The 27,032-nt window shown below is 37.4% G+C and overlaps 1 protein-coding gene across 1 annotated transcript in view; it reads right to left on the bottom strand.

Moving 5' to 3' along the window:
- Window positions 1–255: 255 nt before the first annotated feature.
- The window catches only part of WNT7B (Wnt family member 7B), an 89,450-nt gene continuing 62,673 nt past the window's right edge, over window positions 256–27,032 (bottom strand). Inside the window, exons 3-4 of the mRNA XM_065742363.1 lie at window positions 12,122–12,393; window positions 256–1,017 (exon numbers count right to left, since the gene is read on the bottom strand). Coding sequence (XP_065598435.1) covers window positions 538–1,017; window positions 12,122–12,393 — 752 coding nt within the window. The 3' untranslated portion in view covers window positions 256–537. The remainder of the gene's footprint in view (window positions 1,018–12,121; window positions 12,394–27,032) is intronic.

Below are 27,032 nucleotides of genomic sequence, written 5' to 3'. Positions count from 1 at the left end.
CCCCACCAGTTGTGTTTTTCTCTGCCGGCTTTCTTATAAATTTAGGGTTTTGGAGCAAGACTGCTTTGTTCTAGTCAGTGAAAATTTCGTTTCTTAAAAAAAGTCTTTATTTGCACAGGGCTTGGTGTTTCTGTCATAAAATCTGAGAAAGTGTCTTTTCCTATAAGTTTCATGGGAGCTGAAATGTCATCAGCTTCTCTGATATGTATAGCACTTACTAGAACTATACAACACCCAGATTGTAGCTTAAAAAAAAAAAAAAGAAAAAGAAAAAAAAAGAGAGAGAGAAAGTTTCATGTAGTTGTCAACATCACCTTAATCCTGTTGTCCTTGTTTCTAAAGCAGTCACAACAGTCAGCCAGCCAAAATGCACCATCCCATCTGTAGAGGTGTAAGTGGTGGGGAGGGATTGGTTCATGTATTGGTTTATTTTTTTCCCAAAGAAGATTAGATGTGCAAAATGATGCTGTTGTCATTTGTTGTCCTCCACTGTCTTCACTGGTGGCGATTTGCTCTGTTCATTTGTGCACGACGCTGTTATTTGCAGGTGAACACCTCTGTCCGCTCACTACAAGTGTTGCACTTCACAAAACAGCACCAGTGGAATTTGCAGTTGCACTGCCACACCTTGGTGTACTGATGTGTGTTGTAACCTCTTCCGCAGCACATCATGTCACACCCATCCGCACTGGGAGAGGTGCGGTTACAGAGTCGTCCCTGGGTGCCAACACTTCCTGTGGAAGCATCTTCCTCACAGTAGTTCGGAGACTTTTCAATGTACACTAAATCTGTTTCCATTGGTTTCTGGTAACTCTTGATCTGCTTGATCTTCAGGAAAGTTGGCTGTCTTAGTCTACTGGCTCGTACCACCTCCACCTGCACTGCAGCATTGTATTTCTCTTTCAAAATATATCCAATCTCTCTGAATTTAGGAAGGGTGGTCCAGCAAGTCTTGGTTGTACAGGAACCTGAAACTCCATGACACTTGCACTCCAGTTTCATTCTCTCTTCAAGCACCTACATGCACAGATATTTGAATACTGTTATCATGGGAACATTATATCGCAAGCTCACCTAAGAATCAATGTTCAGTTCATGTTAAAATTCATTAATGCAAGTTGAATTTTTCAATTCGTATTTATGAATCTCCTTGACTTATAGCAGAATGCTTATAGCCCATTTTGTTTTATGTGCCACTTTATCAGATACAGTGTTTTGTCATTTTATTATATAATATTTGTGTTCCATTTCCAAATATTGGAGATTATTTACTTAAATTTCAGAAAATGTTTTTAGACACAAAATAAGACTCCAGAGATGTAAGAATTTTTTTCAAATCATCTTCATTTGGAAAGCAGAAGAAAAGGAAAATGTTTTTTAAAAGTGGTTTAAGATTCTGAATATTTAACCTTAATTGATTTAAGTAATGTTCAAATAAAAATTTTAAACAGTTTTAATATTTGCAGAACAATATATACTTTGCAGGTGAATAGGCATTCATGTTCACTGCAAAATTAAAAATTTTGCCTACAACAGCAATGGCAATAGCAGCATACATATTAACTATTCAACCCACAGAGGATACTATCAGCTTTAAAAGCAGCACTTCTGGCAGTACCCAGCCTCATATCACAAAAATGTTCATCCATAAGAATATTTTTTGCCCCAGGGCAATGGTTGTGCAACATTAGAGGATGTGAAGTTCAACATAGGGCTGCACTGAGCTGTGAGACAAAGAAAAGCAGGAGTATTTATTATTGCTATTGCTGTGTAATGTCTACAAATACCTCCCTCTCATTATGGATGTGCATTCTGGGCTCAGTGAAGGTGTTGTCACCAGCCCCTGGAGGAAGCTGACCCAGGATCGGGTGTGCCCTAGAAGAAGTCCAAATGCCCTCCTGCCTCTTGTGTGCCTGGAGGGGAGACAGGCCTCAGGAAAGCACGTCTCTGTTTTCCTGCCCTCATGCTACCACTTAAGCATGATCATAGCCACCGTTATCTTATGCAAATCATGGCCTAAAAACAAAGCAAACTGATCTTTTCCCTTTGCGTTGGGATCCTAACAAAGAAATACGAGCTACCAAGCTTGTCTTGAAGCATTACTGATGCTGCAGACCATCTCCTATAGTGGTTTCATTGCAGATCCCAGAACATGACTGAAATGGGCAAAGGATAAAAGGGCCGAAATCTGAGTACAATGGCATAATGAAGTAGAAGGGAAACAAAAAATGCTTACTGCTTAAGAAACTGGTCTTAAAATAAAAGCTGTGCAGATCTGGTTATCCCTGCAAATCAAGGGCACCCTCCTGAGTTGTTTGAGCTTCAGTTAAATTGTATGTTTTGTATTTTTCCCAAATTTCTGAGGTTTCAATATTAAAGAGAATATTTAGTTTTAATTCTGTATTGCCAATGTACAGTAGGAAGTACAAGATAGCTGAGCATCCTAGTCAAAAATACCTTAGACTTTCTGGAACCATGGCGTTTCCTAGGCCAAAGTCCAGTCAGTTCTTCAGTGCTAAGAGGCAAAAAATTTGACTTCCAACAAGGATTATGGGCTTAGGAAAGTAGATCCTACAACTGCAATACTCTAAAAGGAAAATCAGCAAGGCTATGGTGATCTGCTCTCTATAGACATTAGTTGCTCTCTGATGAGCTGTATCACCTTCCTGTCTTCCCAGCCAAGAGGCTGCCACCTTCTGCCATGGCAGCATCATTTATGTAGCAACAAATAGAAGGGTGCCTTATCAAATATTCTAGGGTACATCAGGTCTCCTCTGACTCTACTTTGTGCAAGTATAGGAGGATGTGGTGGTCCAAAGTCTCCTCCCACTTCAAAGATTGCAATCCTGTTCCACAAATCTGATATTTAAATGCTCATTATGTTTACATTTTTTATCATAATTATCGCATTCAGGTTTCACTGATATTGCTGAAATGCATTATTCTAAACCTGCCTGATTCTATAACTCTCTCTTCCAACATCTGCAGAAAAATTTGTAACAGAAGGTAGATGGAAGTAACTTTCTTTGCATCATCATCATGGAGCACTGCAGGATGTAAAAACGCCCAAGAAAGCAGCAGCAGTGGCTCATATCCACCACATTTGATTTGTGTTCCTCTTCTCCCTAAGTAGCAGTTTTTGGTGAAGGGCAGGCTTGGGTTTTTTTTGTATGCATTTTACCAAGCTTTGTGTGTGTGTGTGTGTGATGTCTGTTTTTTAGTTTGGAAAGGCAAAACCAGTAACTTGCCTAGAAGCCTGAAGGAGGCAGAGCTTGTGAGGCTCCTGATTCTATGGGATTGCCACTCTGGACACTGCTTTGAGGCACCTCAGTCTCTCTCATTTGCATGCTTTCCTCTTACAACAGGGAATGTCATTGTTTCTTAAAAGCAAAGATATTCCCAATTCTGGTGTCTTGGGTGCTATCTATGTATATGTGTATTTATGCGTATGTGCATGTCTATGCACCTGTGTGTATTTTGTTTAGACACTGCCTTTATATACAGCGCTACCCAAGACACCCCGTAGTGCAACCTGCAGCAACTTTATTCTAATTTTTGATTTTTTTGTCTTTCTGAAGGTCCTGTTCCATGAGTCACTTTGTTGTACAGAAATCAGATTCCACTGTAATATTTTTTCAAATACTCTTGATTTTTATGATTGTGAAAGGACCAGAAAATGCAAGCCATGCAAGCTCAAAAAAAGCCAGAAGTTTCAAAATGCATTAATTCATGATCCTGAAGCCAATCTTTCAGGTTTTTTTTTTTTTTAATTTTTTGGGGGACTTTTCTCATGAATGTGGAATGCTTGGGGTTACAACACTGAGTGGAGGCCCAATCATCAGGTAGTTAAATTCCTGAATGCTATAATTTATGTGCCCACAGTCAGCTGTGGGTATAAAATTGTGCCCAAAATCTTGGAGGTCAGGGAATGTATGGCCCAAACTTAGCAGATTCGAAGTGAAGCTTTTTTTCCTTTTCCACACAGATGCTGCTCAGCATTCCCCTTTGCTAGCAAGAGAGCACACTCGGGCTTTTCCTTTGGTATGGCCATAAGGCCACACAGGGTACGATAAGGAAATCCTTGAGAAGGCTCTGCTGCTGCTACTCTGCACCTTGCCATTTAGACAAAAAGCTGCACCTTTATTGCTGGGATCTCAACAGATTCTCACCCTCAAAATGCCATTGGACCTGATAAAGGTGGTACCATTTGATCCTCACTGTGCTGTGATGGAAGAGTGGCCACTGTTTTCTTCCTGTATGTCCTTTCAGCCTAGTTTTTCTCCGCAAAATTCCCATCAGAGCTCTGACCCTGAGCCTTGAAGGTACTTATTTACTCAAATCTGATACATGATGCCAAGGTAAGTGCCTGATTAAAGATTGAAAATCATTAGCTCATATGACCCACTCATTCAGAGGTTTCATTTGTCATATGTCAGCGTCTCATATCTAATCTCAAATAGTTTACAGCAAGATCTACTTCCCAAAGCAAATTCCCATCATTGGACCGTGCTGCCTCAGTCTAATTGTAGGAACATTCTTTACGTCCATTTTCCACAGGCAGGCCCACTCCCACCCCAGTAGGCTCTTGCCAAGTAAAATTTTCTTACTGCCGCTACTTTGCTAAATGAATTGTGAAATATGATGTTAAAACTTTCTTATTCCACGTATTTTTATACCTATATAAATCATACATTGAAAATGCAATTTGAGGGTTTTCCGCTGCCAGTTAAGTAGAAAAATCTAGCAAAGACTGAAATAAAACAAAATGATACGCATGAAAAGAAACTCATTTTTTCAAGTTCCATATCTAGACCAAACTGCATAACATCAGATACAGTTTCTGTACATATTAAAAATCCTATCTGGATAAAATATATAAAAACAATAGTAATATTTTGTGTGTGTTTGTTTTGGCTTGCCTTTACTGGTTTGTGTTTTTCTTAGTGGAAATGCACATTTTTGGACCAGATGTTGAATGTAACAAAATCCATATTACTTTTTGACTGCAGTTTCAAAAAGAAATAGAAGACTTTAAGAGTTTTCCCCATCAAATATGCAAGCAATCAACTTTTGTTTTGGGTAATATCAGTACTTTTGGTCATAAGATGCCACCATCCCTTTGTATTCTTAAGCAGCTGCAGCCACAAGAACTTATAGCTTGCCAATGACGGGTGGGCATCAAAGACTTTAGCCTCAGTACATCCCGAAGTCCAGTACTGCTGTCAAAATCCTGACCTCACGGACCCACCTGGGAAACAAAGTTGGGTTCTGGAATGTTCTGTATGTGTTTTATATTTGTTCACTTTTTGTTTTGTTTCGTTTCTAATTGGAAAGTTAAATGTCCTAATATAAGTAGAATGTAACGCTACTTCTCTAATACAAATATTCTGAAAATTGCAGTTGAGAGAGCCTAAAATTGAACATCTTATGTCATATTTCATGAAGTTGTTCCCAGCTCTGGTGAAGAGAGGGCATAGTAAAGCCATCAAGAGTTGAGTCAGTAAGAGGACTAATGGTGCTTCAGCTGCGTATTTTAATTTGTGCTTAAGGTGATGAACTGACTTATTGTGTTTACTCCTCTCTTTTTGCATCCTCTCTTTTTGCATCCCTTTTCTTCCTACAGTTTAGTTTGATGGGAGCAAGGAGCTTAGTAATACATCAGTATCAAGCCACAACACAAGATGGCTTTTGCTTGGCACTGGACAGAGCTCATCAGGGCTGAAGACCTTGTGATTTTTGAAAGGCATGACTTGACTTCCTTCTGCCCTTTACCTGCCCCTTAGGTAAGGAAACCAATCTCACAGTATTCTCACTGAATATATTGCAAATTGGAAAAGGTTGTTGCTTTCCTTACCAAGTTCTCACCCTGGCCAGCAGGAATACAAGCCTGGAATTCTGAGAACTGTTGCCTTTCATCTGAGATGAAAGCCCCTACCACAATGATGAGCCATAGAAACTTGCCCATCTGAGCCTCATCCTTACCTTCTAGATGAGGAGAGAATAGCTAATTCTGAACAGAAATCTGCTGTAATTGATCGAATTGTTTGAAATGTGTTTCCACAGGGCAATATTGAAAAAAGCAGAAATCTCAAGAAGCATCCCTTAAATCATCCTCAAACCAAATGTGATTGCATTATTTTCCTATTTTTTCCATGGAAATATCTATAAAGCTTACAAGGAAATTTTTAAACAACATCTTAAAGAGAAGAAAATACTTCATTGGTTGTTCTGACATGCCAGGTGAAGAGATGTCAGGTTTGAGGGGTGTGCAGTAGTACTTTACTAGATAAACGATATGTGCATCTTGTATATATTGCATGGTATGCATGGGCATGCCCATTTCTAGAATAAAACCATTTAAGAACTGCTAAAATATTTGGCTATTTCCCTCCTCTAATTTTAAAGCAATACGTTCAAAATGTAGGATAGTACCAGATGTAGCTTCTGGCAGTCGACATTAAGGGTGTGTTTCTGGAAGAAAAAAATAGGCTAGTAAATCCAGCCCAACTGGAAGCAGGAGAACTATCCTCATGAGATTTTGAGCCAAAGCTTGCATACTCAGGACATATGGATAAGCATTAGTTATCCATCTAACCCACCCAAGCTGTAACACCAAACTTTTTGAAGTCGGATTTATATCTCCCTGAAAATCAACTGAAGTGGGAAAGTGGAAAGTATGTCATCGAGCACAACTATCAAAAGCCTTTCTTTTGTGAATATTCTCACAATGGAAGTGTAGTGAAATAATGTTTCTCTTTTAGAGTTAGAAAGTTTCAGCAAATAATGGGCTCTGGGCTGTAAAATCCAGAATGTCACATACTTAAATTACTGAAAAGACTTAGGAAATAAAATCACATTCTAAAGAATGTTTTTGGCTTATAGGAGAAGAAAATTAGCGGTTTTTCACTTTTGAAAGTGGGATTCAGTATCCACTGCAACTTTGTAACATGTATGTCATCCAGAGTTTGGGGATTGTTTCTAATATTTACATCCTGCACAGTGACTGTGAGGGAAATTTGCAATGTGTTAACGCGTACAAAGCATCTAACAGAAGTTAACTTATTCATTTTAATATTTCATGTGAGGTGAACTGAGCTAACCATTTCTTACATATTTTATGAACAAACCGCATACAAATGTACATGCAGATATATACAATTATATGCACGTGCACACACTGTAGGTATCTATATGTGTGCGTGCATATTATATTTAATGGTGACCAGCAAATCACTTCATTAGCTGTTCCACCACCAAAGCTTGTCAGCAGAAAACTCTTACCAGTACCATAGTTCTGTAGTGCTGGGAACTGTTACAACTGGTCATGGCTTACAAGGAAATGTTGTCCCACATAATTGAATAATCTCTTGTAAAGACAGTCTGATTTTATTTTTATTTTCGTCCCCGCTCTTACAGCTTCAAGTGCAAAGTAAGATGTTGTCATCTTCCAGGCATTCAAAAAAAACAACATGAAAAATCCACTGACATTACAAAGGCATAAATATTGGGATGGTACCAGTCTGAGTTTCTAGCATTTGGCATTATGGGTGTGTCTCTGGAAGACAGAGAAAAAGGGCAGCTTTTTTTCCACATAACCACAGATGTTATCTGTTGAAAAAGCCTAACTGATGGATGAAATTTAGAAATATTTCTAGTCTTATTTTTGGTAAAAGTTGTGATCTGCTACAAATTTGTCAGCTTTTAGCTCCTCTTCCCCCTTAAAAACAAACAAGCAAACAAATATATATATATATATATATATTTGGTAATTCTCACGAGTGCCAGTCATTGTTTTGAAGCTTTCAACAAAAAGTTAAGACTAACAGCATGTGTTCCCAGATTTTGCTCTTTCTATGTGCATTTGTTCCAGATAAAGATACTTTTTCTAAAAATACATGGTAGAAAGCTGTCTCATAAAACAGCATCTCAGATTATTTGGTTTTGTTGCTATTTAATTTTTCATTACTCTATCAAAGTTTTGCCCACAGATCTCTCTGTAATATTCAGATTTACAACAAAACATTCTTTCTCCTTTTTGCAGCAATGTTTGCATTAGGCATACACTAGTCTTCCTTTGGAGGATTGTTTTCATTTAACACACTTGTATTTTCCATTCCAAATCACAGCAGCCATTTAAAACATGATGGTGGAGTTAGCTGCTTTGTTCTTTTATATTGCATGTCACTATTTTGCCACAAAGCATAAATCTCCCATTGGTAGCCTGTCATGTCACCAGGAATCACTAAGCTTTTATTTCTTCCAAATTGCACCAATGATAAGTTTATGATTTTGTCACTGATGCTGCTCATTACAAATGAAACATCACAGGCTTGATATTAGCTAAACAATTCTTACAAATGCATTGCAGAGAAATTAAGGGATTCAATTTTTGGAGCAATTAGGAGATTCATTCTTTCCAATCTCCTGAAATTCTCTGAAAAGTCTGAATGTCTGTCTTTTCAAAGCAGTACATTTTTGGTAATGAGTTGAGCATCTCAGTCCTAGAATCATGTTAAAGAGCCCCCAGAACTATTTTCCTCTCATCTGCTTGCAGTGTTTGCATAGTTATTTATGAAGTATGCTGCTTTTTCCTCAAAGAAATATTTCTCAGTACTCTATTTTTAACATCAAAATGCCAACAGGATAGCTATTGAGAACATCCCTGCCAGAGAACATTATCTACCGTGCTAGTGCTACAAATACCTCTGACCCCTAGGCATGTTCAACAACTCTGGGACATGCACTGGGAGATAGGAAAGGTGCAAAGGTGCATCCACGAATAATTCCACGTAGGGACATAATGGAGCATCCAGATAATTGCTCTGAGGGTAAACCTGCTGACCAGTCTCCTCCATGATGATTCTAGAAGTGATTTCTAGGCATCTGGTACCTCTAATGGGGTGATCAAGGGCATCCCACTGCCTTCAGAGCAAGATGGGAATAACTGTACATGGGATTGAGATTTCTTTGCATTCTTTCTTTCTGAGATTTCCATATTAGGAAATTTAAGGATTAAAAAAATAAAAGACTAAAATGAAGAGAGTAGACTTATTGTCTAAATATTGTCAGTCTTAAGCAATTCAAAAAAACAGTTAAGTATGAACTTACTCAGTACAACTGTGAGACTTAGCATTACGAATGGAAATGTTTTTTAAAATAGCAAAAGTCCAGTGAAATACAAAACTTTACCAAATGGATTAATGTTCATATAATCAAGTTGTTGAAGATTCTTTTGAATCTTTTGATAAATTGCATTATAAATAAGAAATACTTTCATGGCTAATAGAATGTTTGTAGGGAGCTACAAAAGCATGTTTCCTCTACAGTCTTGACACTCCCATCCTGCAGTTGAAAAGATTATTTGAAAATGGCTAAAGCAAATAAGAAGTAAAAAATAAAAAATAAAAATCTGAGTTTACTGTCATTTCCTTCTGAACTTCTATTAATACTCAGAACAAGGGGAAAATATCCTTACTTCAGTCCTCTCATAATCAGAAGTTTGACTCCAAACTGTTTTCAAATTTTAAGACAAGATGCAGAACCATACTGATAGAGCAAGCAGAGATGTACAAGTTTTCCTAGTTTTATTGGGAGAATTTGGAAGGGGAAAGGAGGAAGACGGATATCTAGAGTTGTGCTTCAGCAAATGTCCAGCCCTAAATGCAATATTTCTGACTTGAGCTTGAACAAGGACCACATGAAGCATATCAGAATGAGATCCACATGTAAGCAGAAGTTCCTGGTTTGAGATTTTGTTTCCAGCTTACAATCATTTCCAAGTTTACCCAGGATCTACAAAACTATCAACTGTTGAGTCAGTGGAGGAGAAATAATTTTCAGTCAGTCCTCAAATTCAGAGTGTCTAATTTATAGAAAAAGCAAATGATTTCAGATGAACCAAAATCACTGTGTATTATATACTGTAAAACTTTGCATTTTCATTTAATGTGAGTGTATGTCATAACACCAACATTATTTCTAAAAATGGACCCCAATCCATATTTTATATGGACGCATTCCTTCCTGAGGAAGGAATTGGAATTGGTGGATTGGAATTAAAAACAAAAACAAAAAGATGCATCAAGTTCTTTCAGTAATCCTTAGCTTTGCAATGTAATGCATTAATAATTACAATGACAATATATGGCTACAAATAATTACTAAAAAATAACTCTAATTGCAATGTGAGTGAATTCTAAAACACTATTGCGCATTTGGGAATATATATATATATCTTCATATATATATATATGAAGATATATAGATCTATATATATATATATATATATCATCTGGATTCCCTATTTTCCATTCTCAAAAGCATGAAAGTGAGTGTTATCATTTAGTTTTGCAAGAATATTTACAGAAAAGGAAGTTTTAGAAGAGTTAAAGTAAATGCATTTGCACACATGCTTCTGCCATAAATATTTGTAAAAGTACACACATCTTTGGTTTGCTTATGTCCCCTGCTTATGAAATCCTGATGAACAGTAAAAATGTAATTTGCTTAATAAGAATCCATAGTGGTCTAGTGGTTGCTGGACTGTATGTAGAACTGGGGGACCTGAGACCAGTGCCTAGCTCAGATGGTGAGTTGCCTTCTGTCCCTGTGCAAGGAACATCACTGTTCTCCATCGCTGTCCCTTTTTTACATATAGGGTGTAATATTTTCAAAACAGGACATGAATTGGCATTTCTGTAGGGATGGAACTGAACCTACACAGTGGGTTGGCAGTTTAAGTAGAATTTATAATGCATAAAGCAGTAACAAATACTCCATTGCAAGTTTAACATGTGGCTTTCATCTTCTTTGGCATTCAAATGCTATGTGTGACACCAAGATGAAACACTTAAGCTAAGAGAAATGTTCAAGCATGGAACCTGTGTTTTGTGCCACAGTACAGCAGTATGAGGTGCTCTTACTCCTCTTGACAGAGCAAGTTTTGGGGAAAAGATTGTGCTACTCTTAAGGATGCTTTCAGAACCAGCTATCTCCTTCCCATCTGGAGACATCAGTATCAAACATCAATTGAGTATCAATCCTATCTCTACACTTTCAATTATACCATGTGACTGGTCTCTTTCATCACTTGGAGTGCATGCAGCAATTTCATCCCAGTAAGTAACTGTCCACCTAACACCTTCTGTTTCAGTGCACAGATGGCTGCTATCCCCTGTAAGTAGCCTTGCAAGGAATGAGAGTTACAAAACATTCCAAAATACATGCAGCAAGGTAATTGCACTGCTCTTGGCACCACTGATTCAGGCAGCTTTGCTAGTATTTGATATAGAATAAAAGTTCACATTGTTCTGGAGAAGAAAATCTCTGCATAACTTTGGGGGCAAGGTGGGGAAAAGCGGTATACTGGTTTCACCTACAGCACAACATTGGAGGGTAGAAACAGAATTTTAACCTGGATGAAAACATTTTGAAAGGTATAGTAAAATCTCCCCTGAGGATGGTGAGTGTAATATAATGATACAATTTATTTTTTACACTGAAAGTGTTAGGAGTTTTGAGGATTTTTATTCAATGGACATGAATCAGCTACATGATGTTTATTTTTCCAATTGTAAGCAACTCAATCGTGGTTGTAGACATGAAGCTGTTTCTTCTTCCAAAATCATGCTTGTGCAGCCGTCTGTAGCCTGCCAGTGAGGAACAGACAATTGTGCATTTGCTACAAAACGTGTATTTCATTAGCGCTGTGGTCAAAGAAGTGTTTTGTTTTTGGATGGAATAAATAGCTGCAAGTGCTGTGGGAGCTCAGCAATGCAGAAATTCAGTCCTATCCCATCATCTCTTGCTAGACTTTTGCAAAGGAGATGAAAAGCAAAGACTGAGCTTTATCTCAGACAGCTCCAGCAAAGTTCTCTTTTATTGAGAGGACTGTAAATATGGCTCCGGAAGCTGAAACATTGAGAGGAGTAGCTATGTAATACTTTGGCCAGCTCCAAATAAAAAGAAACAGCAACAAATGATAAGCATTAAGCACCATCAGATAATGTGGTGCAAGTGTGAGGGGCAAACTCTCGGGGTATGCCTCCTGAGACCAAGTCAGCCTCCCCCCTTCCTCCAGTGCACACACTTCCCCATCCATCCCTCCTGCTTTCTCGAATACCTTTCTTCCAGCCTCATTGTTGTGCAAGTTCATCAGCCTTCGTGCATTCTTTTTGATTTCTCGGGCATCAACAAACCTCCGGGAGAACTCAATGCCGTATCTGATATCCGCAGAGCAGCCTCCCCATTTCCAGCCCTCCTCCTGGTTGTAGTAGCCCTGTTTCTCTCGGTCACAGCCACAATTGCTGAGGTTGCCCTGGCTGCAGGCGGCCGTGACAGCGTGTGCAACCCCGGCAGCAGTAATGGCATAGGTGAAGGCAGCTTCCCTGCTTCCTGTGGAGAGAAGCCAAAAGCTGATGGTTTGCAGAAAGACACCACTTACTAAAGAAAGTTCACACATTATGTACAGCAACGGTGTCAGGTAAAAATGTGAGATGGACATTACTAGCATATGCATCTCATTTTGGCAGAATTATGTATGTATTTTAAATGCTCGGCTCAGGTGGGTCTCATTGCCCCAGCTATAAGACAGTCCCATCTATCCCTTGCATCATAGGGGAGTTTGGCAATTAATCTGTTCAGTGGTGAGGTGAGGCGGTATAGTTTGTTTTCACACCATTTCATCAGGTTTGCAAGCTGAACTGCATGTATTTCAGATAAATAATAGGTGAGTCACCCGTTGCAGTGCTCACTGGAAAACAGTTCTAACAGTTGGTACTGCCTGGAAATATGTTCAGGCAGCTTAAGAAATACCAGATCTTTCCAGGTGTGTGGGATGATTAAGATACAAATAAGGAAGTTTATTAATGCACTTTTATAAACTCTTCAGTAATACCTATTTGTGATGCTGATTGTCAAATACAAGAGTTGCCTGTAGGGTCAAGAGCTCCCTAGGTTTTGTTTCCTTTCAAGGTGAAGTAAAAATGACCTTTATCCTTTGCTGACTTCTCTTGCATATAATTTTTAGTGTGAGGTTTTCCAATCCCACACTGAGTCAGAACTATGCTTTACCTTTGTAAGTGAGCATACAGGGCAGTGGAAGTACCAGAGCAGAATTATTTTCTCCCTGCAACAAATGAGTTGCTGCTTTGGAGGCACAGCTTTGCTTTTATGCAAAGGGTTTTTTTTTGTTTGCTTGTTTGTTTGTTTGTTTGTTTTTTAATGCTGCCATTAATTTCCAAGATTCCTCATTCCCCGAGAATGTGATAAGGGGAAAATAAATGTCATTTCTTGACTAAACACCAGTTGGGTGAGTTGCCTTTGGGATGCATATAAACAAGGAGATACAAAGCCAGAGCAATCAAAAGGGGTGCCACAACCCTTTCCTGATCTCACACAAGCCTGTGCTAAGTCACTGACCTAATGTAGGGCTGGATCACTGTTCTGTGTCCTTATGTATATCATTTCTCTACAAATTCCCCTTTCTGTGCTATCATTATTTTCCTCTGTGTGTTTATCTGGTGATAAACAGACAATCTTGTAACACCACTGCCAAAAAAATAACTGTAAAGAATTTGCAGAAAGTTGTTAAAATGCTTCAGTGACCACACACAGAGCTTTAACATGGTTAAGGGATTGGAGAAAAAAAATAAAAAAAATAATTTAAAAAAAGGAATAAATTTTAAAGAAGATAAAAAAAACAACCTTAGAAACTATTTTTACTTCTTTATTTTGAGATTCACATATATCATATGTCTTCTGGAATTATCTGTGCACAACATAGGATTATCTTTAATGTTTTGTGTCCTTTTTTCAGATAGCTTCCTGAAAAGCTACACTGCTTCAGGATACAAGAGAGATCCTACAAGAAGCAACTGTTAACTGGATTTTGTCACAATTTACTTGTTTCTCCAAATCAATAAAAAAGAAACTCAAGGTAAGAGTAAAACAAAAGAGTCTTGTGTTCTTCAGTACTGAGTTGTACAGTATTTGAGTACATCACCCAATAGAAGGCCTGACTGCTTTCAGACACACAAGTGTTTAGTTGGGGTGTTGTTCTATGTGTGTAGTCTGGTTCAGTGGTTCCCAAACCAAACCATGGTCTGCAGAACACTGGTGGTCCAGGAGGCCACGGTAAAGGGTTTGCAGTTAATCCACAGAGCCATATTAAATACTGTTTTTAATAGTGTTTTCAATTAAAAGTTTGATGATAACGATGCCTGGTGGTCCACAAGAAATTCTGAGGGTTGATAGCAATCCAAAAAAGTTTGGGAAAATCTGTTTAATTTCCTCGTATGTTCTCTAAAAACTCATATCAATATTCACTCATCTCTCACTCATCAGCTAAAGTCAAACCTGGGACACATATTTTAAAGTGTATCCTGTCAACTTGCAGGGTTTCTTTCTTTATTTTCTCCTTTAATATATTCTTGATCCAGATTATTTATTCTTAAATTGAACAGGAATTACATTTATAGATAGGTTTTCTTTTCTCTTCAGGATGAAAGTAAAATCTCAAAGTCATGAAAATCTTTGAGTTCAAACACCTCTGAAACACATGTAGAAAAGCTTGTAAACAAGTAGAAACATATTTCTGTCAAGGAACACCACAGAGATGAGCTGCTTATAAGTTGATTTACCAGGAGATTAGCTTGAGAGAGTTTTCTGATGTTTTATTTTTAAATTCAATGCATTCCACATGTAATCAGAGTAGAAGATGCTATTTTGTAAAGGCACTGTGTCTGTGACCTGTTCGTGAGTTTTCACACGGCACTTCTGGTAATCAGTTTCGTAAAACTAAGGAATATTCTGTATTTGTTTTCCTTTCTCTCTCCGCCCCCCTCACCCCCTGTTTTATTGTACCCTGATTAAACTCAGGAACAGAGAAAAATATATTTCTTTCACCCACTTGAGAGCTGCAACAGTAATGGAATTATCTCGAGTCAGGGGGTAAAAGTGAATGAAAACCACACTGACTCTCTCAAGAGCATATTCTTCAGTTTCAATGCAACTCTAAAATAAGAAGGGCTCAGAAATAAGAGGTAGCTTGAAAATCAAACTCTTTTCCCAAGTCAAGTTGCCCTGCCAAGATTTAGATTTTGTGCTCTGTAGTTTTTTAACTAAAAAGTGTTCCAAAGCTTCCCTTGAACTTCAGTGTAAGCATTACCTCAGCATTTCTTTAAAGCCCTAGGATGAGGACAGCCAGAAAATGCCAGTGGAGGAGGGAGGGGAACTGTTGTCTGCTGTACACAAAGCTTTTCATTAGCATGTCATCATTTGGAGTCAGTTCTAAGCAAGTCCTTGTTAGGCAGCTAAAAAAATTTAAGCAATGATTGCTGTGATATTTTAATGGAGAACAATAATCTTACTTTGTGAAACTTTCTGAGATTTTATGCAACAGTTAATTATTTCAAAAAATTCTAATGAAAAAGAGAAATTAACAGCAGAAGCTCTGGGGTTTTATTCATTTTTGTTTGTTTGTTTGTTTGTTTGTTTTTCTGAAAAATAACCTGATCACCTAGTTATCTGGCACAGTATGTTCTTAGTAACTATGTCCCAGAAGAAAACTTGCTTGTTTATCTTTTCAGTGTTTTTGTTCGTTTGTTTGTTTGTTTTTGTATTGTTTTGGTTTTTTTTAATGCAGATGAGAATAATTCCGTTAAGATCTTATATTAGTGGAAAATACACCATTTTGGCTTTTATTTTGAACATGGATTGAAAATGGATTCCTACATTTCTCTATTAGAAATGTCTGCTTTTTTGTCAAAGAAGATAATTTTTTTTAATTCCTAAAATGAAGAAGAGTAAACTGAAATCTTGTAACTCCTAGAAGATAGCCAATCAATACTGACTGAAATGATAACTATTCTCTTTGGTAATGATGCTGAAAGGCATTTCTTGCAGTCTGCTCTGTCATGAGAGAAGTCTTGTCTGTGATCTGTTGCTTTAAGCAATCTTACTGTGGGTTGTAATTAAAAAGTGCTCTATTAGCAATTAATGTAGACTGTTTCTGCTCAAACAGATAATGGATCATTGCTTCCTACAATGAGCAATTTCTGGAAGATAGAATGAGAGGAGCCTATTTATCTGTTGTTTGAGTTTTGGAGCAGCCTAATTTTAGTCCTAATTTAGATGTCATCTCTGACTAACTTGTAGGCTGCTAACAGAACACTACACTTAGTATGGCCTGATGTGGAAATTACGGCAAGTTCTATGTAGCTGTAGTTCACAGTGTTCTAATGTGCATATATTCAGCGTGTAACCACAATCAGCTGAGAAACTTGTACACTAAATTTTGACCATTGACTGTACATGCAGGGTTACAGATTTAACTGTTTCATAGTTACTAGCAAGGCATCTATTTTTCAGAGTAACTAGTTGAGACTATTATTATCCCACACATCATTCAGAATTGTCTTCTCTCAGCAGCTAGATGAATAAAAGTGCTATTTAATGTCAGCTAGTAGAACTCAAATTTAAATCAAAAGATTAAACTATGGAATATACACTGTTCAGACATAAATTTGCTTAATCTTGTATTAACATTGATAGAAAAAAAAACACAATGCAATTAAACAAAACAAAATTAGACAATCTCTAAACACCAACGAATCTTGGATTCTATTACAACAATGTAATGAAGATTAATGGTAAGAAGAAATGAACCATGGCAGGTTAGACTTCTTGACAAACCTGTTGTTTTGACAAGTCTTATTTAGCAAGTGAAAGCTGAGGACATGTTAAGTCATTTTTTATTGGCAAAAGACAATAGATACTTCTGGATGAGTAAACCAAAATTCGGTCAATAGCCCCACCAAATTGGGCTGGATGAAAACATCTATAGATGAGCTTAGTTCCTTCATAATTCTGTTTTTAATTCTTCAACACACACTTTTATTACTTCAACACACACTTCAGCAAAACAGTACAGACTATTCTCTCTGAGTTTGATATGCAGTAATACAAGTCAGTGAGAGTTTTCTCACCATCTGAAACAGACCCTTTCTTCATCTTTATTTTCAGTTAAGTAATTTGAGTCTTCTTGGTTAACAATCTACAAGTACAGATTGGTGTGATTTCTTTAAGCTTTTAACTTACTACACCCAGTGCTGCATGTAAGAAGTAGGAAATATTGAGATCACATTGTGCAAGTAGAAGAAATGCCATAGAAAAGCACAGCTTGCAGGAGACTCAGAGAAATCTCTAGTCCATCCCTCAGCCTTCCTGTAGGCTAGTAATTCAGGTGCCCTTCACAGTTATTTTTTATTTATCCTGTTCTTAAAGTTTGGCAGTCTATTCCAGTGCTTCAAGACTCACATTGTTACACATTTTACTAGTATCAACCTGAAACTGTATTCTGAAATACAAACCATTTCTTACTGCACAGATGCTAAGAAACTGATTGTTTTCTTCTTCTTGCAACAACCTTTAAGTATTTAAAGACTTCTACATCCTTTCAAGACTTGTTCAATAAGTCTCTGTAGAGTACTTTCAAGAGTGGTAATCACTTCTGCTGTTCTCTCTGGGCTCTGCCAGCCACCTGGTGCCTTGTGCTGCCATGCTGAAGACAGGACAGGGTGCCCAGCTGAGGTCTTGCCCACTTAGGGTTAGAGCAGAAGTAGCGTCTCACATGCTACATCCCAATTTACTTGTATTTTCACAATAGCAGGATATTTTTGACTCTTAATCAGTTTGAAGTCTTCTTATATGCAGATGCTATCACAACAGATGTTTCTTGCATTTGTGAGGCTTTTTACTCTCACATACAAATCTTTGCCTTCCTACTTTGCCTCCTCTTTATATTTTGTATTGTTTTCTTCATTTTCAGGCATTTTTTGGAAATCATTTTCAATTTTGACTTAAAATTCCTTCAATAGCGTTGCAATCCAAACTTCATTTGTACATCCAATGAGCACAGCTCCTCAACAAAGACATTAGATTAACATTATTTATTTTTGACAGATCCTTGTAGATTCCTTGTTTTCAGTTACAAGCTTACAAATGATTTTTTTTCCCACATCTTTTTCATATATACTGAAGTTAAGCTGATTGGTCCTGTGATTCCATTTTTTAACTTCTTTTAGACAAAGATGATATATTTTCCTTTTCAACTTTTCTTAATGAGAATTCTCAGCAAATTTTCAGCTCTAATGACTGTCAGGACTAATGGTTTTAAAATGGTGTTGACAAATGTTCTGAGATGAGGAACAGCTAACAAGAACGCTCCAAATCTGGGTAGATAATTCCTTCCATCTAATGCTAACATATTCTTCTGTAGATTACATTAGATCTATAACCATCTGCTTGACTCAAATAGAAAAAGTTGGTGCAAAACCTTCTTGGCCTTCTTGATATTATCCTTGGTGGACCATCTTTTTTCTTCATCTTCCACTCAGTGACAAAGTACTGACTGAATGGTGGTTCTGTAGTCTGTTGTCAAAAAAACAGTCATCCATGGTCATGAGAATTATGTTATAGTGTCTGCACTCAGAGTTGCTCCTGAATTAGGAGCCTGATGCAGGCTGAATAACTGCCACTCTGGCAGGTTTTTCTGATCTAGTCTGATGAAGTTCTTTGATAGTCATATTTGGTAATTATTTCTTTCCAATATTTGTTTCCCATTTCCTACCTAACATTTCTATTTTCTATTACAATTTAATTAAAATTGCATTTAGCATTGTTTCATCCAGATATGTCTGTTTAGCTTGACCAAAATGATTTTAGAACCTTCTTCATAGACTGCTCATGATATCTATTTAAGATTATATTTGTGTGGAATAAAAGACAAATGTTGCAGATTTCAAAGCTGAGAATGTGCAGTGCTATGACATAATGATTTGTTTTATAGATTCTTCTTTTATTCAGCATTTTTAAACTTTAGAATCCTACAAAGTCTTCATGGAGCTGCCATAATTCTGGTCATCTGTTTACAATCACATTGTCAACTGGATTGTTTCCTATTGTTCATGGGAGTTTGTTAGATTTTCATTCCTACATGAGCCAGATTTACTTCACACTTGCTTTTTTACAGCTCACTGCTGTCACTATTTATATACTTCTGGAATAATGTTATAAGATTTGCAGTGCCTCTGCTTTTCAAATTTTTTCAAATATTTTTCTGATTTAATAGCTATTTTCTAAAGGTTCAATGGCTTCCAACAATTCACAGGATATTTTTTAATTAATTTGCCCCCTAAGCATATTCAATTAGCTTCTGGCAACCATAAACAATAGTCAGCATTTCCAATCTGATGTGAGTATAATTCTGTTGTGCATTTGACTATCTTTTGCAGAATGCTCCTTGGAATTTTCTGGGACAGCTGCTGAGTATTCAATAAGCTAGCTTTGATCTTTGAGCTGATGATGTTTAAAAGTGCCCAGAGAAATAGGGAATTTTAGGCTCTCCCCTGTTTATTAGCTGAACCAAACATCTCTTACTAGCTCAGCTCTAACAATCTTTATCTCATTCTTAGAGAAAATAGGAACATCAAGTTTCAATCCAAGAGTACCACTACTTGTTTTCATCAAGGTTTTATCAAAAAATTGTGCTAAACACTCTTTGAAAGAATGCACAAGACCGTAGCTTGAGAAATACACAGTGCATGAACTATGAGGAGGTAGCTCCCAGATACACTGTACCATTGAGAAAAGCCTGTGCAGTGTCACAGCCGACTGTGTTTTCACAATGCTACTGCTAATACTGTCAAAGTACTATGTGGGAAGCAATAGCTGCAGCAGAGGGATAGTCTCCTGCCTGTGTTCTGTTCTGGAAGTACTGAAGTTTCATTGTAGAACTTAATGATTCCCTGCTGAATGTTTGGTGTTTTTACTTTTCAGTGATGACTAGTGGATTGATATATCCTAACATATGAAAGCTCAGCTGGAGGCATCTTGTAGTGCACTGGTTTATTTAAAGTTCTTTGCACCCATTGTCAGAAAGCATGGAATCCTGAAGTCATGGGAATTAAACTAGGTCCGAAAGTATGCTAATGTCTTCAAATGAGATAGGGCTATGCAGACCCAGATGTTTTAATAACAGTTGAATTGCATCAGTCTGCTCATGATAGCCATTCTTAATGTGTAGAATTTACCTGTGTATTATCCCTTTTTTGGAAGGATGTCTCACTGGAAGAAATAAAAATACCAATTAAGAAAGAAGAAAAGGAGGCTATAGCATTTTTTAGGGCATACTTCTTTTTAGGTTTGCTCTTGAGAGTGCCTTTTCATTATAGTATCACCTGCTACCAGTTTCTGTGAGACCTGTGTGATGCACTGCAAGGAAAATGTTGCACACTTCAATTTTAAGAAATAATGTTTGCCACTATAATAATCATAAATAAATAATTAATAAATAACAGAAGCAAACAAACAAACAAAAAAACCTCCACTCTGAACTAGTCAGGGAAATGGAAGACAGTCCAAAATCATGGATTTTCATGTGTGAATTTTATGGACTCAAGTCTTTAGAACTGACACTGTTCAGAAGGGAAGTTCTCCTTGACTGTCTGTACAGGATCCTTCCTATCTATATCATTCTGTGATTCTGTGATTGTATTTGACTATGCCATGGATGCAATTTCACAAATACTCTGTCATCCCCACTGCCATGCCCATGAGTATTAAGAAGTAATTACTTTGTGGACTCCATACTGGGTTATATTTTAATTAACTCATTTCAATCATTTCAGTGGTCTGACTTATAAATTCCCTTCAACATTTATTCAAAAATAAATTTATACTGCCATTTGCATGAAATCATCTTTTCATGTGTTATTTTTCATCACTTCTAACCTAGATAACAAACCCCTGGGGGTAGTGGTCATGTCTGTATTCTTCTGTAAATCAATGCGCACACCTGTGCTTTGCTGTAGAAACATGGTAGATAATAACATCTTTTAAAGGGATTGCTAAAATATGAGCCAATGTCAGCACTCAGCTTTTATACTTGAGCGTGCCCGAGTGCCTGTGGTTGGATGTTTTGTACAAGCGTCTGTGCACTTTACGGGCAAGATTTCAGCTTTTACTTCAGAGTTTCTTGAGGCAGTTCGTTAACTCACAGAAGTCCTCTCAATATATTCTGCAATCTATCAGTGAGCCAATACCATAATTACCATAATCATAATTACTTGCAAGAGAATAAGATGTCCTCCTGTTGGATTCTCTCCGTGGTGAGACTATGAAAGAAGTAAGCTGTAGACTTCTGATCCAACATCCAAAACGTAAATCAGCCTTTTTTTGCAGAGACCTGTTGTTGGGACCTGTTTGCAGGGAGTATGCCCACCCAGATGCATGGTAGAGCAGAACTCTTTGAATGCAGAAGTGTTCTCTGGGAATGAGATTTCTCTGCTCTGCTCCTTCTCATATCATTCTAGCATAGTATTTAATTAGTTCATCTACTGACAGAGCCATAAGGGGATTCTGACACAGCATCACCATGCTCGCCTTCAATGCAGAAGCACATGGCACTTAAAGAGTGCTTCTAACATCTTGTATTCATGCTGCCTCACATGCCATACTTGCAGAGAGCTAGATACACACCCTTTCTTTAATTTTTACTTGACAAAAAAGCTAATTTCAGTGTCTTGACAGAGTTTTTGCTGAGGTACATTAGTTTCTATTTCAGAGAGATGCTAAATGTCTTCATGTCCCAATTTTGTGCCTGTGACATTTCTTGACTACCTCTAATATATCTGCAGTTTTAAGCAGGATCTTAATAGCTGGCCTCTTATATGTGTCAGCATAAACTGCTGTTTTTTTGGTAGGGATGAGATGCCAGTGTTTGCAGTATACAAAGTTAGTTGTACCTACAGGGCAAGAGCTAAACATTTAGAGCTAAATCTGCAATAGAATGTTGACATTAAAGCCTATCTTTTAGATGTTAAGACATCCATTATTTTCCAGGATGGAAAAGATCAGGATGGAAATCAAGCCTTACCAATTGTTGAAAGAGTTAGACAACAAAAAGCAAGATTTCCAGAAGTAGAAGCCCCAAAACTGTGAGTAGAATATTCATAGAAAGGGATAAAATCTGAACTTATCCTAAATGAAAGGTAAGCCTCATTTCCCTTCATTGTGAGCCTTTCAAACTGTGCTGGCAGCAGGCATCTAGCTGTAATTGCTGAAGGTATATGGTGGTTTTAGTAAAGGTGGTCCTACCCTTAAAATCAGACCATTATCCTGTTCTGACTGAGGAAAGAAAGATTTCATTACATTAAAAACTAAAAGGCAAGTTTATTTATCCAGCTAATTATGGTAAAAGAGTTCCACTGAAAAAAATATAACTTATTCTAGTATGTTTTTCTAGTTTTTCAGATTCTACCAAGAACAGAATCAGAATGATCCTATATGAAATAAAGTGCTAATTCTACAGTCATGACGTTTGTGAAGTAAGTTTTATAAAGTATCTTTTATTAAATTATACTCAAGGCACTTACTTGTGTATACTATTGTGTATACACTTGATCTAGCCAGGATAAAAGTAAATATTCATATAAAATACTTTTCATATTTTCAGTATGATTCCAGGGAAATATAAAATGGCAAAAACATCTGTAACATTATAGCTTGTCCTGCAAAAGCCATATAAAAATACTATGTCACATGCTCATGAAGTAATGACACCAACACATCCTTTTAGTGGAAATATTGATGAATGTAATATAAGCACTGCCCATCCTCAGAAAATGTGACAACTCTGAAAAGCATTTTAAACCACTGGTGATGGATAAACTCATCCTGTGTGCCTGGAATAGCAGTTTCCAGGCACACAAATAGTTACACTGTCATCTTGTCCAAACTCTGATCTTCCAGATATTCTTCAAATAACTTTATAGGCAAAAGACCATTCCTACTCTTGGTTAAAAAAAAAAAAAAGAGAGAGAGAGAAATAAAATGTATGAGAGAATGAGCTAAAATGTCCCTTTCTTTTCTATAAAAGACCACATAGGAACATAACAGAGAAGCTCTCATGTTTGCTGGGCAGTGCTGTCAATATTCTGGTGGATAATTCGTCATGTTTTTCCTTAAGATTGTTCTGCAAATCTTATGTTTTTACTGGTCTGATTTTTGATGTCTGATAGGACACCCTAGAGAACCGACTCTGATATGCTATGTCAGATTTCACAAGCACATCTCCAGTGTGAGCCCTATTGCTTGTTACACCACTCCTCCCTTAGCTGAGCAGGCTTTAGTGTTTTTCTCCAAAGCATTCTTGGAAAAACAAGGTTTGGCATGGGAGACATAGTGTCTCAGGATGACACAACTGCCCTGGTATCACCAATGGTAGCAGGAGGAGCATGCCTCATTGTCTTTACAGTCCAAGCCATTCCTTCCTTTGTGGCAGCAGAAGAGAAGATGGGTTTATAGATCACTATGAGCCTGCCTTCTATTCTGATAATTCTGCTGTAAAGATCACATCTTCCAGGTGTAGGGGAAATAGCTGGGCAGCAACCCCAGAAATCACTGCTGCTCTCTGCCAGAGCAAAGATATTGTAAAAAGAAAATAAGGAAGTTCTGCTGAAAGAGGACGAATTCAGTTGCGTTCAGATTCTCTTAAAGGTCTTACAAATGCTCTTACACTGCCTGTGTGGCTCTGTTCAAGTTTGGCTTGCCTGACAATCTTTCTGAGAGGAAAGCTAGATTCAAGTGATGATGTCTACCCTTCTTGGTGTTTACACGGTCTTTGCCTGGTACTCATTTGTAACCTCAGCACACAAGACACAGCACAAATCACACATATGAAAGAGATTTAAAAGAAAAAAAAGAAGAGGGTTTTGGATTAAATACACAGAGTTCAGTTACTTGTCCAAACCTCTCTGGTTTGCAAAATGAGTCTGGAAGCATCACAGAGCAAAGACTTTTTTTCAGCTGTGGAGCTTCTGGATCTGACAGTGGGTTAGCAAGTGACAAGGTTCACAAAAACAGTGAGTGATTACACTCCTCTTCTTAGGCCTCATGAAAGATACTGAATTACTGTTTAATCTAAACCTGTCTGGGCTACCAGTCAGGCTATCTTATCTGTTAGATCACTGATTGGTATTTATTACTTGTGTTGTACTAAGTCAGGGAGCTAAGCCTGTGTTCTGTATGAGTTCACCCTAAGATGCTGGTCTACACCTGCAAGAGTTTGCACAGAAGGGTTTGACAAATGAGTGGATGGTAGCCCTATGAGTTAACTGCCTCTTCAGCTGAAAAATCAAAATTCTATGAGAATAAAGAAATCAAAATTCTTGCCCACAAAGAATTTCCATTGTTTTTAGGCACAATGCCATAGAACCAAAGGATGAGTTTTAGTTTTAAACAGAGATCAGAAGCAAAATTTGTAGGTTCTCAATGTACCCCAGCTACAGAGCAGGATCTAGGCTTTGCGATCAGGAAAGAGGACACAACTCTCTTCAAGGAGATTGAATACAAGGGTATTCAAATAGGTTGATATGAACATCAGTCTTCCAAACATGCTTACATTAATATATATACATATATATATATATGTATGTATATTCAGAAAAACACTAACAAGCACCTCTGCTGCAAATTTACCATTAAAACAAGATTTGGGTCTCATTAAATAATCTTCACAGTCCCGTGCTTTGAAGAAACTTGTTTGCAGATTTGAACTTTGAAACTAACCCCTATCTCTGTGATGGGCCAAACCAAAAGCCAGATCTGAACACCACTGAACTCTGGGAAAGTTCAAATCTATCGTTTGTGGTTCAGGTTGAGCTCTAATTAAAATAGACCAGTTTGAAAGGCAAATGTCTGAAAACCAAACCAAAACAAATGTTTCACGTGAAAAATCTTGGATTAGGCTACACTGTACCAAGTCATATTTTTGCCTATCACATAATGTAGTGTTTCTCTTCTCTATATAAGATATTCAGAGCAGACATTTTGAATTTAACTTTGAGCAGAATTCGGTATTCATGGAAATATTTTGTGTTGTGAGAAAACCCTCCAGAAGTCTTTCTACCTCTGACTTCAGGGTGTACTGCTGCTTTTCAAGCTTTCCATGGCCATCTTTAGCTGCACTGTCTAGATACTTTCAGAAACCAGTACCTTGTGTTCTCTGAATGATGCTTATGCCTCATTGTGTCAGTAGTATGTGCACTATTGCTGCTAATCCCTGAAAGAAAGCAAAAAAGCAGTCCTGCAGAAACTTTGGTTGTGTAAGAGGACAGGGAAATTCCAGCTAACACACCGATAAGAGCAGTTTATACTGTAGTGTCTATAAAAAAGAAACATGGTTTATCAATGCACAAGAAGAGAACTTGGTTTCGTTTTAACTTCTGAAATAAATAAATAAATAAATAAACAAGCAAACGAACAAACAAGGGGAGAAAGCAAGGAGAAAAAGACAGAAAAGGAGAGGAAAATGTGTCCAAGCCATATTGCTAGTGTAAGGATGTCACTGTGCACCATTTGCTAGAAAAAGAGAGTCAAGGACAGGTGGATTTAGCCCAAGAATTGGCATACATACAATGAGCATATATTAAGTGTCAATCAGGTACTGGTCCAGTGAGATTCATTTTCTCTCTGCCTAATGTTTCATGTAAGTACTGAACAATATTTTCTCTTTGGGAAATTGGATTTCAGACTTTTTGTTGACAACTACCTAAAGCTTCCATACTTCCTTCTTGTTCAGACTAAGAAATAGTATCAGGCCTATTGCAATTCTTCACCAAGGACTATGTTTCAGACCTGGGCTCACTTTCTATAAAAACAAATCCCTTCATGACATATCTGTCCTTTGCTTCCTGTTTGGATAAGAAGACTTGAAGAGCAATTGCTTCTGGTTGAAGATCCCAGGGTATTTCACAGATGTTTATGTCCCAGTAAGGTTAGTCCACATTAATTAAGCCTTTCAGTTCCCCACTGAAATTAGTCATCTTTAGTCTCTAGACAGCAAATATGAAGCGACTCGTCCAAGGTCACAAGAAAAGTATATGGCACAAGTGGGAAGAGCATCCAAATCCTTTATCTCCTGGTCCTTGCTTTAACCATAAAATGATAGTTCTCACATTGCAATAGGAGCCCACAGAGTATGTGAAAAAATGATAGAAGGAGAATTTTATTGAGATTCTGTAGATAATGCCTTCCTCTCAGTTTGGACAAAGAAAATGAAAGAAGATTTTATCCTTTCAGGATGAGTATTTCTCTGATTAAAGAGCATTTAAATATGTTTTCATTCTTTGCTCAGAGGGAATATTCTAGTCAGATATTTCTGTACTGGTCAAATTGGAATCAAAAGAACAGCCATTCTAATTAATTGTTTTCTAGGAATATATAAAATTCTACTTATGAAATCCTATAAGGCATAATAAAACAAGACTCACAATATTTTCTTTAAGATTAATTTTGTATTATTCATGAAAGATGACTGCCAGTAGCCTACAAACAACTTGGAATTTTTCTTTAACACAAGAAGAAAAGTAGGATGGAAAGAGACATCTACTCATGTCCTACATATGATTGTGCATTGATATGACTCAGCCCATGGCTCTATCTGTTCTCCAAGTTGACAATGCTTTTAGTAAGATGTGACTCTTTGAACTTCAAACCAGTGGAAACAGTCTTCCCATTCTCATCTTCAGAAGCTGTCTCAGTGACCCTTATGGATCCCTTCAAAGTCAGTATGTTCTATGATTTTATGATTTAGAGCAAATCAAGTTGATGAATCACATGTTCTTGTGATGTTCAGAAAAATACAGCAGAAAATACATGCTTATCAATTTCTGCTAATTATGGCATGTGGAGTACCACAAATGCTTCATAATGAGAAGTAGTCAGAAAATAAAATAGAACACAGTTTAGGAAAGTTCACCACCTGTGCTATTTGGTTAATAAACTAGCTAATGCGCTTTCACCTGGGATACTGGCATTGGCAGTTTTCCAAAATACTGGCTTATGCATAAAGACTGTCCTTCAAAAATGCCCTGACTTCGGCTTTCTACCTGCTGCTTACCGTTAAAAATCAGAACTAGTCGCACTTAACAAAATGGGAGTGCACAGATTGTTTGTGCTGACCATTTCTGATT

The sequence above is a fragment of the Cyrtonyx montezumae genome, unplaced genomic scaffold (genome assembly GCF_038088225.1).
Source record: "Cyrtonyx montezumae isolate F1298 unplaced genomic scaffold, pur_monq_1.0 scaffold_3, whole genome shotgun sequence".
Taxonomy (NCBI): Eukaryota; Metazoa; Chordata; class Aves; order Galliformes; family Odontophoridae; genus Cyrtonyx; species Cyrtonyx montezumae.
This window is presented reverse-complemented; position numbering and strand designations above follow the sequence as displayed.